This window comes from Psittacula echo (genome assembly GCF_963264785.1).
Source record: "Psittacula echo genome assembly, chromosome: 1".
NCBI lineage: Eukaryota > Metazoa > Chordata > Aves > Psittaciformes > Psittacidae > Psittacula > Psittacula echo.
Window position 1 is genome coordinate 104,808,264 of NC_137735.1, and position 14,164 is coordinate 104,822,427.

Consider the following 14,164-nt stretch of genomic DNA (forward strand, 5'->3'; position numbering starts at 1 on the left):
TGTTTTTAACTCAGCGATTGTAATAAAGGCCTTCATAGATAAAAACTGAGTTTCTACAAAGGAACAATCTCAGTGTTAGTGTGAAAATTAACCTCAAATTTGACAAAGCATTCAGGTATGTTAATTTAAGCACTTTCATAAACCCCAATATAAACAGATTCAAAGAGGCACAATTCCAAATGCCATTTAATTATTTATGAGCTTGAAATTTAACACACACTTAAGTGCTTTTCCTAACTAATATTAACTAGGTTTACAGTAACGGAGCTTTCTTTTAAAAATACAGGAAGAAGTTTGATAGCTATTTTTCTCCTGATCTCTCGATCATGTTAAAACTCTTCCTTATGGAGATGAATCCTGCAAAAAAGCAAGCACATAACTACAATACCATGTTGACATTTGATAAAGCAAATGTAATCCAAATGAGAAAAACGATCAGATTTCTTTTTTTTTTTTTTGAAAGTCTGAATTACAGATCTTCAAGTCATGCAAAATCATTGATCCATGAAAAATGTCTGGATTATGAACTAAAGACACATCATTCCTGTAAGACAGGTGTAAAGATTAAGATTCGATTTATGGGACACTACTTTTTGTGGCATTTCTTTAATGGCTTTTAAAATAATCCTGAATATGATAATTATTATCAGTATACAATCACTCATATCGCACTTAATTGAAGTGAGACCTTAAATTAGAGGGAAACATCTTTGTAACTCATGGCAATGTAAAACTTGAAAGATAAGCCATCCCTTGGGATACAGAATTACTGAGAGAAGAAGAGAAAAAAGGCAGGACTGACCAACTGTGTTAGTCCTTTCTCATTCATTCCTTATTTCCTCTACTGCTGTTCTCATTTCCCCATTTTCTCTCCTGCTGAACTCATTTCTTCCATTTGCTTCCTTGACGAGTTCACCTTTTCTAACAACAGGAATATGTGTTCTGCAAACTCCCGGACAGCTCCACAGCCACCATTGCTTTTACAAATATAACCAGCAGCTTTCTGAGCAACTACACAAGCATCAGCAGGCACACCACTCATGCCAGCTTTCTTCAGGCATTCCACATCAGACTCTTCATTTCCTATGGAAAAAGATGACAGACAAGGCAAAATATCACAGAGGGGAAAAGCTGAGCAAATTCACTACCTTACTGTGTACATATTAAAAAAAAAAAAAATTAAAATTTGTATTTGTGCCACAATTTTCATCTGAGCAAGCTCAACAGCAGTTTGCACATGTGAGTTCTTGGAAAATCTTAGTGATAGATGTAAATGCTGATCACACTTCACACAATCTTCAGGTAAGAGAATGGTACTTTTAAGAGCAGTAAAATTATCTGAGCAGCTGAATAAGCATTTGCAAACTGTACACTTAAGCTGTCGCTGAAATATAGTTTTGTACAGAATCATATGGCTTTCAATTTTAATTCTGTTCATTTGTTTCCATTTCAGACTATAATCTATACAACATCCCTCTGAAATGAACTACAGCTCAAAATTGTGAGCAGTAGCTGTATGCTTGTGTAATACCAAAAACTTTCCTAAATCTCATTATAAAATAAATACATCTCTTTCCTGTACCTCATTATAAATCTCCCTTAAATGATCCTGCCCCTCTACTCTACTTTTGTGAGACCTCACTTGGAGTATTGTGTGCAGTTCTGGTGTCCTCAACACAAAAAGGACATGGAACTGTTGGAACAAGTCCAGAGGAGGGCCACGAGGATGATCAGGGGACTGGAGCACCTCCCATATGAAGATAGGCTGAGAAAGTTTGGGGCTGTTCAGCCTGGAGAAGAGAAGGCTGCGTGGAGACCTCATAGCAGCCTTCCAGTATCTGAAGGGGGCCTATAAGGATGCTGGGGATGGACTCTTCGTTATGGACTGTAGTGATAGGACATGGGATAACGGGTTAAAACTTAAACAGGGTAAGTTTAGATTAGATATAAGGAGGAAGCTCTTTATTGTAAGGGTGGTGAGGCACTGGAATGGGTTGCCTAGGGAAGTTGCAAATGCTCCATCTCTGGCCGTGTTCAAGACCATGTTGGACAGAGCCTTGGGTGACATGGTTTGATGTTAGGTGACCCTGCCCATGTCAGGGGGGCTGGAACTAGATGATCTTAAGGTCCTTTCCAACCCTAACTATGCTATGATTCTATAAAAACAGCCAATACCTCCTTACCAAATTAGACATTGATTCATCAATGCCTTTAATAATTAGACTGTATCCTAACAAGCCTAAAAATACATACCTGCTTTTGGTGATTGAGTGCTGTAATTTACATGTCAATCATATTATGTTCAGCATATTAACAAAGAGCAAAGCCTTTTGAAGCTGAGCAGCACTGTGAAGTTTTCATTTGTGTATACCATATAAAATTCTACTATCAAAAAAAAGGAACTAACCTAAGTAAGAGACTTCTTTCCAGCTTAAACCCATGTCTTTTTGCCATTCCTCTAGGACTTCTAATTTATTCGTTGCACTAACTTTTGCTATACATCCCAGCTGCATGGCTGACAGTGTTTTTGAACAATCTCTATCAGAGATGAGTCGAACCTATTAAAATAAAGTCAAGTTAGAATAAACTCTATACACAAAGAAATAAAACATATAAGATTATTTATTAAGAAAACAGAAGTTTTTCTCTTAAAAGCTCTCTCAGATATCAGAAAAGCACTGAGTAACTGGTTTCTTCAATCAAAACTCAGAGCAGATGTGACTAGCATTCAAAACCAACACTAGAGTCCTGAAGTTACTTTGGGAAAGTGAAACACCATTCTGCAGGCTTCCCTGAGGTTCAAAAAAATAAATATGCATGTCTTTTTATACACAACATGTACTGAATAAAATACTGGGTATCACAGTACAGTGGCATGCTGACTATTTAGTGCAATAGCATCTACTTAAGCTACAGTGTGGAATATGAGAATTACCAAGGAAGATTTCTGTAATACTTGTAGAAGTAGAATATTACAAAGTATTTTCTATGACTCCTTTACCTAATAACATCATTTTATTTACTGTAGGACTTTGGAACATCAACAGAACACCAAACAAACTGACGTAGCACAGCAGATTAATCTCCCGCAGTTCATTCCAAATTTGACGTTTCGGAAATGATGTACAAGGTAAGCTAAACCCAGACGATTTTTGCAGCAAGATTTTTAAAAAATTCAGACACAACACCTCCAAGTTTTCTGTTTAAGCTGTGGACAAGCTTAAATTCCCTAATTGCTTTTAAATACTAAGAAATGCTTGGACTTTTTTAAGTACAGAATGAACAGGAGTGGTACACAAAGCAGTCGATCAGCAACACATACCAGAAATAAAGTGTGGCACAAAAACAGGAGGTTTTTAAGGAAAGACTTCAAGTCACAGCAAGTATGGAAATGGGTCCTAGATGCAACAAAACAATGATTATAAGCTTCCTTCCCCTTTTGACTCACAGAAAATGAAGCTGAGGGAGTTCTGAAAAACCATCTACTCCATTTTACTGCCCTAACGCAGCAACAGCTGCAAAGTATGTCATGAATGTCTCATCTAACCTGTTCTGAAAGAATCCTACAATGGAGACTCCAAAAATGTATCTGGAGAAGTCTACTTGGGCTTTAGCTACTTTTGCCTTATCCATGCCTATCTTTAACTGCAACAGAACTGGGTTAAGGCTCTTTGAAGGTAACCTAAATCTTTACTTGATTCTTAACCCCCAAAAAATCTTCCAGCAGTATCAAAGGCAGCAGCACAGACAGAAAATAGCCAGGAGGCTACATAAATCCAAGCAAAGATTTAGATCAGTAGAACTGAACAGTAGTTATAAAAATAGTGAAAGTAGGCATGTTACGATCTGTGTTGTTTTCGTTTTTCATTCATACTGAATTCTTACAACTTCAAAGCATGTAAGTTATGGTTAAAAAAACTATGCAGATGAAAGTATTCAGGGTTTGATTTCCCCTCTCTGCAACAATCACGGTGATCTAGGATGAACCAGTTGATTTGTCTGAGTATTTCTTCCTCTCTATAGTAAGAGGTAACAACATATCCCTGCTTAGTAAAGCTGACTTCTAATTAATGAGTGTCTAGACTATATAGAACAAGACTAGTGCTAGCAAAACACTATAAAGATTTCTTCACACATTTTTCCAGGACAAAAAGATGTTATAGCTACTGTGAATGAGATTGAGAACTTTGTCAAAACATTTTAATTTTCCAATATGTAATCCAAGAACAACATTTGTCCCAACCCTGAACCAATGTACTATGCTACCTGATCACGAGTTCTCTGAAGAAACTTCAATATATATGCTGCAGGGTTTTAGAATCTTTCAATGTTCAGTTTACCTCAGGCATAAAGCCTCACACTTGAGAACACCACATACCTGGATTCCTCTTTTCTTTAATAGGTTGATACCAACAATGTCTCTATAATCGTAGCAGACCATTTCCTTCTGATCTTCTGTCACATAAATGCGACCATTTGTGAGGCATCCATCAATACTGCAAACCAATAGCTTCACCTCTTTCAATGGCTCTTTGCCAAAATATCCAAAGCTAGATAAAGAAGTTATTTTTTTAGGACGGAAGTTTCTGCACACTCCAAACCCTAAATATTTAAAATACAAATGTGATCTTCAGATAATCAACTTTGAAATTGTTTTTCTAATATCTTTTCTCACCGTCGTCCCTCTCCAACTATATTCTCCCTCTTCAAAGAAAAAAACAGAATGATCCAAAAGACAGCTCAGTTATGTTGTCTATTTAAAAATTAGGATGAGATTTATTTCCTTAGCATAACCTCTTATGTTCTGTAGCATTTATGTGGCGCAAAACCAAAATCGATCAAAGGACAAAAAAGGCACAAAAACATACTCCTTTCCCACCAATCATCTCCTTAGAGAAGTGCAGAGTAGCTGCAAACAAAAGGCAGCTGACAAGATGTAATTAGCTCATGCCTTAGATGCAAACACTCTCAGTTACGTGCATCAGTAAACTTGCTCCAGACCATGGAAGCCTAGGACAACTCAGCTGGAAAGGCTGGAGATGATGCTAACACACTGCTACAGTACAGTGAGGCTCACATTTTTCCCCAGGCTGAGCTTTCAAAGAAACAACCAACAAACAAACAAAAGCCAAACCCAACACAAACCCAAACATATAGCAAAGGTAATTTAGATGATTTAAACAGATATAAGAAAAAATGATGCATAGAAATCAAGTTGTCCAATTATCTTTGATTACCTATATTACATACATTATGAATTCACATGAGCACACTCTGAAACTATCAGAGATATCAAAGAAATAAAGGAATAAAAAGTGGTTTTACCTCAATACTCTCTGCTCTGCAATAGGCCAATCAATGTCTATATCAATATCCACACTGTGCTCTGCACGCATTTCATAGTAGGCCATTTTGCCACCCTAAATAAAACAGAACCCTTTAAAACGTTCTGCTTGGCTTAATACAAGATTAAGAGACTCGTACAATTTAGCAACATGTAATGAAAGCTAAGTATCTGGTTAAGCATCGGTCACAACAGCTTGTATACGTGAACCATCAATAATTATGTTTTTGCCAGTGACACAGAACTAAGCATGCGAAGGAACTTTTATAGAGAACAGTTAATGGGTATTTTTATTTTACCACTACAGAAAGTGTGCAAGAAAGCTGTTATGCATTGTAGTCATTACGTCACACTGATTTTACCAGGTCTTTTACTACAGTAAAATAGAAATGCCTTTAGCACTTATCTAGTGAGAGCATGCTTATATTTTGTTTGCTGTCTACACAAAAAATGTCAATTGGAAAAATATCCACCACTTCCCAATGTAATTGAAAAGAACCAAAAGCCCTGATCCTCTGAGAGTTAGTGGCCCAATCTGCAGAAAATGTAGAATTCAACACAATTGTACTACCCAGATCAATGCTTGCAAGTCCACACAGCACTAGCTGGTACTGCACGGGTCTTTACAAACTACAGACCTAAAGCTAGCATCTCTGCATTAGTGACATATCTGGAAAAGAGCGAAGCAAGAACTTGGTATTCTTGACACACCTAGTAAGGTATTCCTGTTAGAAATACGAAAATATTTACACTGGGCTTTTTTGCAGTTCTGCTAACAAATACTGGAAATCACCTGTAAGATGGAGAACTTGTTTTGCATGAGAAAATGAAGAGACTATACTTGTAGACAGATAAACAAATAAAGTGAAAGCTGAAGTAAATGCATTTGTTCTGCATTACTACACTGGGATGTAAACATCAGGAAAGAGAAAAAGACTGTTTAAGTTACAGTATAAAATGGCCTAAGAGTAAACTGGCCAAGAATACGAGTTTATAGATTAAATGAGAAGCCTGTAAGACTGCATGAAGTTTCGCACCCTTAGTAACACTAAAACGAATTACAAGATGTGTACTTACATCCTGGTGAACTGACGTGAAACTCAGTAATGTACTGGTTTAGGCTTATAGCTATATACTGCTCAATATTATTTGTATAAATCTGATCCCTGTGAAGGATGCTGTTACTGGAACTGCAGCTAGCCCTGTTAAGTTCCACATAATAAGTAAACTGTCCTGAGGTTAATGTGCTGTTACCTCATACTGACTGCATCAGAAACAGAAGTACATTAATGAACTTAGAACCCTCTACAACAACAGTAAAAGGTGCATTATTCTAAAGATCATGAAAACCAGAAGCACTAACCTGCAAGTAGCCTTTCTCGATCAACTGTCTCCTGGCAAAATAAAATGAACCATTTTCATACAGTTCCCCAGGCCAATCTTGCCTTCGGTATCGTTTTGCTGGATTCAGGTTCTGGGGTTCTGTCATTTTGTTTTCTGTTAACAAAGAAAAATTACAAAATAAATTTTCTAGCACCTCTGTTCAGAGTCAATGAACTTCCTTTAAATAGTTTTCTGTTGAAAAATGAAGGACGCAATGCAGTCACCAACTTCTTTCATTATGGCCTCTCATTGCTTAGCTTTATAAAGGATCATTGAGTTGCCTCTCTTTCTTGGAGCTGTGGATAACAAACCAGAGGACTGCTTTGCGGTCCTAGGAGAGGAAAGAAAAATCTTTCATTCGAACTTTTTTTTAAATGCAACAACAAAACAATAACAAGAAACAACCACGAAAAAAACCCTGAGAGGTTATCAGCTCCAAAACTGGCCATAGGGAGAGACACTCTTCTAAACAGCCAAAAACCCCAATTCAACTACCTATACCTAAAATGAGGAATGCCCTGAATGAACTGCAAGAGCTGAAGGGACTAACTTGAAACCTGGAAGAGCATACAAGAAGAAATTTTGCTTGTGAAAACATCTTGGCACTTCCCCAAAATATCTCCTATTTAAGGACACACATTATGTTAACTTTTCATAACTGATTTAATCAATGCTCACAATGAATAAACAAGTGACTTTGAACAAACATGATCCCGTAAGATCCCATATTGTTAATGCCAGCAGTGCATTCAGCAGAAACTGAGCCGGGAACCAGACTTCTGTCCTTATGCCACTCAAATTTACACACACAAAGCAGCTAAAATTCACCAGGTCTCATGATCTAGGAACTATAAAAAAGTTAAAGGGCACTCTCAAACACCCAGAACATCCTGAGGCTTTAGTATATATACACACACCTTGTCCTTCATAAATACACTAGAGCTGTGTGCTCAATGAAGTAAAACATTTCCAGAGAGACACCTTTCTCTTTCAGAACGCATCAATATTAAACCTTCATGCAGAAGGAATAAAAGAAAGACACAGGAAAAGATATAAAATTCTTTTAACATAATCAGTATTTTAAAGCCATCTGAACAAAGACTAAAAATAAATAAAAAGAATACAATACTAAACTGGATGATGCTCTATAAGCTCAAAAAAATTTTCATCTGAAGCAACTTATATCACAACAGAATAATTCTAATGTCCAAGTAACACATTCATTTTTAAAAAATTACAATGTGACAGTATCTGAATCAACTATTTTTGAAAAAGCAGCAAACATTTCTACTTCACTCACAATAACAAAACTAATACAGGTAATGTGCAGAATAGTTCTTTGTATAAGGACAAAAGGTACTTCTATAGCTACAAGGTACAATCTTTATTTGCAAGTAGAGTTCAGTCTTTAGTCATCTAGGCAGTTGTAGCTGAGAGGCATATTTTCACTGGGAAAAATAGTCACATCCTTCTGTATGAGCTAATTAACATGAGCTCTGTCCTCATGACTCAAAGGCAGTTTGCAATTTCACGTATGTCAGCAGCCAAATTAGCAGGCTGAAACACACCCTAAGTCTCCAGGCTAAGAGGTTGCCATCCCATCTTCCCTAAGACTTTACCTCACATTATTTGTCATTTGTTAGCTACTGCAGAGTAAGAACAAACACTTTCCTAGTTAAAACAGGAACTCAGTGTCATGTCTACATGCACATGAGTACCCACTAAGCAGAAGTTTACATGTAAAGTTTTTGGGAGCTATTTTGAGCCTAGGCAAGCTAATAACATTTTAATTTTCAATACCTTAGCAATTCTACAAAACAATTACAGAAAGGCTGAGCAACGATCAGTAATATCAAAACAGCACTACTTAGAAGGAATTTCTAAGCCATTCCATACCTCTCACCTTTTATGTTAGGAAGAATATCACTTCCTAATGTAAATATTATTGGCACGAAAATAAACCATTTGAAAAAAAAAAAAAAAAACTGATTAAGTGTAACCAGAAACACCTAAATATTACCTCCTTTTTTTACCTCGCTCCATCTGAATTGATGTCGTCTCACAACAGAGAAGACAGAATCAAACCCCTCCTTCTGGATCATATCCGCCACTTTTATAAGATCACTCGGATGTAAACAGGGAGATGTTGCTTGAATATTTCCTACAATATCAACCTCTAAAGAAACAGAAAGAAATGTTTATGAAACGATATTCTTAATTGGCATGAGTAGATGCCACACACACACAAAACTGAAAAAAAAAAAAAAAAGGAGGAGAATCTTTAGCTTTTGTTTACTAAAGGCTTTACTTATTTTTCTAAGTAATAAGTAGTTTTACTTATGTTTCTGAACGATAAGTGCATCTTCGCTCTGGGGCTACAACATAAAGGGTCAGCATATTTCATTACTGATTTACCATGATGATGATTAAGAAACTCTCTGATAGCTTCTAGAGAAGTTGAAGAGTCTTGAGAAACTTCTCGGCTTCTTCGATGAACTTGAGCACCAAACTGCTTTGCAACCTTCTCAATTTCATCATGGTCCGTAGAAACCCATATACTGTTGGCAGACAGTGACAGAAATGAATATAAAGAATAAATCCCAGCACTGTTGACTTGCCCACCATAATCTAACTTGAATGACACTCTGGCTTATGTACGCACTACACCTTCCAATGAAAGTAACTAGTTATTTTATTTGCATTAGTAAGACTATAAAGCAACTTTCAACAATAAGAATAAAACATAGAGATTCACATTCACCAGACCGTAAAATCTCAAGCTTGGGCTGCATTTCAGTTTAATACTGTAGGGTGCTTGATCTACCTTCCATGTGGGAAGCTTAAGCAATATAAAATTCAGGAGTGTTACCAGAAAAATCCAGTGTCAGCACACCACAAGTTGTTAGGCATGCTAACAGATCCATGAATTGTGAATGGGTTGAATGAGGCATTCAAAATCATCTAAGAGTTCAGAAACAAAGCTGACAAGAGCTGCCACACCAAAGAACAGAAGATGAACTTATCTGCAAGTGTTTTAAAATGTGTTAATTAGGCTCCATACGATCCCAGAGAAAGAGCTGTTCAAGTTACAACCACATATGTTTTGGCACAGAAAACCTTCAGTACTGGTAAAACAAGATTGTGATTGTTCAGGGTTAATAAACATTTACAAAAGGAAGGGCCAAGTCTGAATATTATGTGATAATAAACACTGGCTGAGCACTGGGAGGCCATTACTGGCATCACTGTGACAAAATAGCATGTGAGATATAAAACCAAAAAAGTACGAAAAATAACCCTTCTCTCAGCAACACTGGCATTCTCAATGCATTCTACACAGCAAATGGTGCTTTAGTTAAGTATTTTTCAAGCAAAGACATCATGGGATCACCAGTACAAAAATATGTATGACAGCAACAGCAATGTCAAGTCACACCCAGCTGAACAAATGCAGAAGAGGTATTCTCCATAAACTTCTTCAGGCTGGTTAGCTTAAACACACACTCCCCAGTCAACTAACAGAGTTTTGTTGTGTAACACATATCCCATCAACGCAGCTGTTTCAAAGGTGACTAGAAAAAACTAATATTCCATCTAATGCACTTGTTATGCCTCAAGAGTTAGGCTGCATAACCCTAAGTGGCTTCCTGTTGGGCAAACTGAAGTGCCAGACAGAAAATGAGAAAGTCACTCAAACCACCATATCCACCATAGGCCATTAAGCAATATAGATTCACATGCATTAAATAATTATCAATTATTAAAAAATTCTAGGTCAGAAATGGTTTTGACTGCTTCTTTATCAAAAATAAATCAACTCAACTTCCTCAGCTTTTGAGATACAGTTAAAAAGGTTTTCTAGAATAGATAATGGTACAGCAGCTATGAGACACAGAAGGCTCATGCTTGCTTCCAGCTCTGAATCTTGCTGGGCTACACTGCTACTTGACTACATCAAGTCCCTGCTTTGATGTAACGCAGTAGGTTTGCATTGGGAACCTGCACCTAGGTATGCTACATACCAAGTGCATCCTAACCATGCACTGGTTTTAATTAAGTTTATCAGTATGTGGGTAGAAGACTCCCAGTTTTGTTCTGGCGGAAAAAAAAAAAAAATCTCTAATGCCCATATTCTTAGCACTAACAAAATACCGTTTCTATCTAGCTCTAATCATTGCTACCAAAGTTTCCCACACTTTGCCACAAACTAAGCTTCTGTTCTGTGTCACATGGACACACATGGTTGTTTCCTTCCATTTGACATTTACAAGATTGCCTCTAATGTGCTGCGTACAGCTGTGGGTTCCTTGATACAAGAAGGAAAAACTGGAGCAAGCCCAGCAGAGAGCCAGCATGATGACTGGGATCTCAGAGCACATGCATACCAGGAGATGCCAGAAGACCTGTCTTGATTCAGACTTATGAAGAGAAGGTGAGGGGGTGACTTTATTGCCATCTTCAAGTACCTGGTGAGCAGGTGGAGAGAAGACAGAGAAACTTCTCCTGGATGAGCACAGTAATAGGACACAGACACATACTGCAAGAACAGAAGAGCCAATTCAACGGGTTCCATTAAGGGTTGTCTATCAATGGAACCAGTGCCCAAGAACAGCTGTAGAGTCTTCATCCTTGGAGATACTCAAGCTCAGCTGCATGTGGTCCCAAGCAATCCTAATGAGCCTAGCTTTCCACAGTGGGCCACTGGAATCAGCCTGCAATCCAGTGAATCATATGATGTTACCTACCGCCTGGCAGTTTTATTTAATGCAGCCATCTTAAAGAAGTAAAACCATAATAAAATCATAGACTGGTTAGGGTTGGAAAGGACCTTAAAGATCACTCAGTTTCAATCCCCCTGCCACGGGCAGGGACATCTTCCACTAGACCAGGCTGCTCAAAGCCCCGCCCAAGACTTACTGACAAACATCCTCAATCAGTGGCTCCTAACCACAAATCAGAACAACTTTAATTTCAAAGTACGACTAATTCCTTCATTCCTTCTCAGCTCACTCTAACCAGGAAGGGATGGCAGAGTTCTCGTCAGGGTGCAGCCTGCTTGCTTTGCCCTGCCCGATCCCTAACCCAAAGCTACGTTAGCCGCACCCCTCTGCCTTCAGTGAGGGACTCCTACTACACACCCGCCTCATTCACCGAGGCTAAATAAGACGACCGGGGGGGGGGGACCACCCGCCCCACGACAGGCGCCTCACAGCCTGTCAGAGAGGACGAGGCAGAGAAGAGAAGGCTGCTCCAGGAGCCTGCTGCGGACAGAGACCGCTCCTCCCACCCCTCAGAACGCCGCAGCCCCTCGGAATCCGCCGGCCGGCGACCCCTACCCACCCCTCGACGAGCACGGGAAGGCGGGGAGCGGGACAGCGCCTGCGCACCTGTGGAAAACTCCGGCGTCGGCGGCGGCACGCAACACCCAGCCCACGAGCGGCACCCCCGCCAGCAGCTTGATGTTCTTCAGCGGGATGCCCTTGCTGCCGCCGCGCGCCAGCACCAGCGCGGCCAGGTGGGCGCACGGCCGGCCCTCGCCTGCCGCCGCACCGCGATCCATTGCCCAGCACAGCCCCGCGGCCCGCCGTGCACGCTGGGAAGTGTAGTCCTACGTCGGGGAGGGGCGACCCGCCCCGGCCTGGCCGCGCGTGCGTGCTGGGAGCGCGGGGCGGGGGAGAGCGCTGTGGCGGGTGTACGGGAGTCACAGGATCAGCTGGGCTGGAAAAGGCCTTTTAGGTCATCAAGTCCAGCTGTTAGCCCAAGGTCTGCCGACTCCACCACTAAACCATGTCACTAAGGCCCTCATCTAAGTGGGTTTTGAACACCTCCAGGGATGGTGATTCCATCACTGCCCTGAGCAGCCTGTTCCAATTCCTGATCACCCTGTCGGTGAAGAAATTTTTCTTAGTATCTAGTCTGAACCTTACTTGGTTCTTCTTGAGGCCATTACCTCTTGTCCTGTCACTTGTTAGTTCAGACAAGAGACTGACACCCACCTCGCTACAGCCTCCTTTCAGGTAGTTGTAGAGAGTGGTAAGGTCTCCTCTAAGCCTTCTCTTCTGTAGACTAAACAACTCCAATTCCCTCAGCCATTTCTCTTAAGACTTATTCTCCAGACTCTTCACCAGCTTTATTGCCCTTATCTGGACACACTCCAGCACCTCAACATCTCTCCTGTAGTGAGGGGCCCAGCACTGAGCCAGTATTCCAGGTGTGGCCTCACCAGTGCTGAGTACAGGGAGATGATCGCTGCCCTGGCCCTGCTGGCAGTGCTGTTGCTGATACAGGCCAGGATGCCATTGGCTTTCCTGGCTGCCTGAGCACAAGCTGGCTCATGTTCAGTGGCCATCAATCAGCACCTCCAGGTCCTTTTCCACCAAGCAGCTTTATAGACACTCTCTCCAAGCCTGTAGCGTTGCATAGGGTTGTTGTGGCCTAAATGCACAACCCGGCACTTTGTCTTGTTGAAACTCATACCATTGATCCAGCCTGTACAGATCCCTCTGCAGGGCCTTTCTGTGTCATAGGGCAGGGTTGCTACTTGGGTGAAGGGGTCTGGCACCAAGGGGCACCTTGCTTAGGGGAAGAGAGGCAGCCTCCTCCCTGGTTCTGAAGATAGGAAGCCTATTTGTCACAGAACACTGTGCAAAGCCCTCTCCTGCACAGGAAGCAAGGCTCCGTGTCTTCATGGGTAACACTGTCAAGGCGGGATGGAGGGTCCGTGTGGCCTCCGCAGCGTCCGGAGAGCTGCACACGCACCAAGCGGCCGGATCCAGTGGGTTTTTCATCATCCACTGGCGCAAATCCTCACATTTCAGGGGTATCTCCTGTGTCGTGCCCTTATCGCCTAACGCATCCCGGCAGAGGGCAGCGTGGTCACACCGGAGCCCGTCGGCGTGGAAGGGAAACCTTCCCTCACTGCGCCGCCTCGTGGAAAGTGTATTAAAGCACAAGACCATAAATAACAACATAAAACCGCGATGTTGTTATGCGAATTTGCATGAAGAAACAGGATAGATAAAATAAAGTAATACCACAACCTGCTGCACAGGAATTTGTCTTTTAAGGTAATTTGAAAAATGGAAAGTTGAGGCTGTTGGACAGCATCATGAAGTCACTCCTGAACACTCTGGTGTCAGTTTGTAGTGGAAACATATCCCATGCCATTCACTGAAATCCTCTTCAGGTTATTTGACATGTGTTGCGGAGCAGAATGACCTCATCTACCACTGACAAAGTTATATTCAGCAGTAAGCAGGCATTTAAGAAGAATAACTATTGGGTGTTCTGTTGTTTCTTTCTGAAGTGGACATCTGTTCAAAGAATAAGAGAGAGCAGAGAGACAGCTTGCTCTTCTGCTGTGCAGATCAAGGCAACAGCTTTCAGGGCTCTTTTTTCTTTTTTTAGATGAGATTGAAACTCATAGCTGTAAGCTGC

At 40.6% G+C, this 14,164-nt stretch overlaps 1 protein-coding gene across 1 annotated transcript; it reads right to left on the reverse strand.

Moving 5' to 3' along the window:
* Positions 1–586: 586 nt before the first annotated feature.
* Positions 587–12,287, reverse strand: CMAS (cytidine monophosphate N-acetylneuraminic acid synthetase; the record flags this gene model as incomplete). The annotated part of the gene is given in 9 exon segments (XM_080609754.1): positions 587–862; positions 864–1,083; positions 2,408–2,558; positions 4,379–4,550; positions 5,326–5,420; positions 6,708–6,841; positions 8,748–8,903; positions 9,143–9,285; positions 12,115–12,287. Coding segments are annotated over 9 exon segments (1,281 nt in total). The 3' UTR covers positions 587–825.
* Between the last annotated feature and the right edge of the window lie 1,877 nt (positions 12,288–14,164).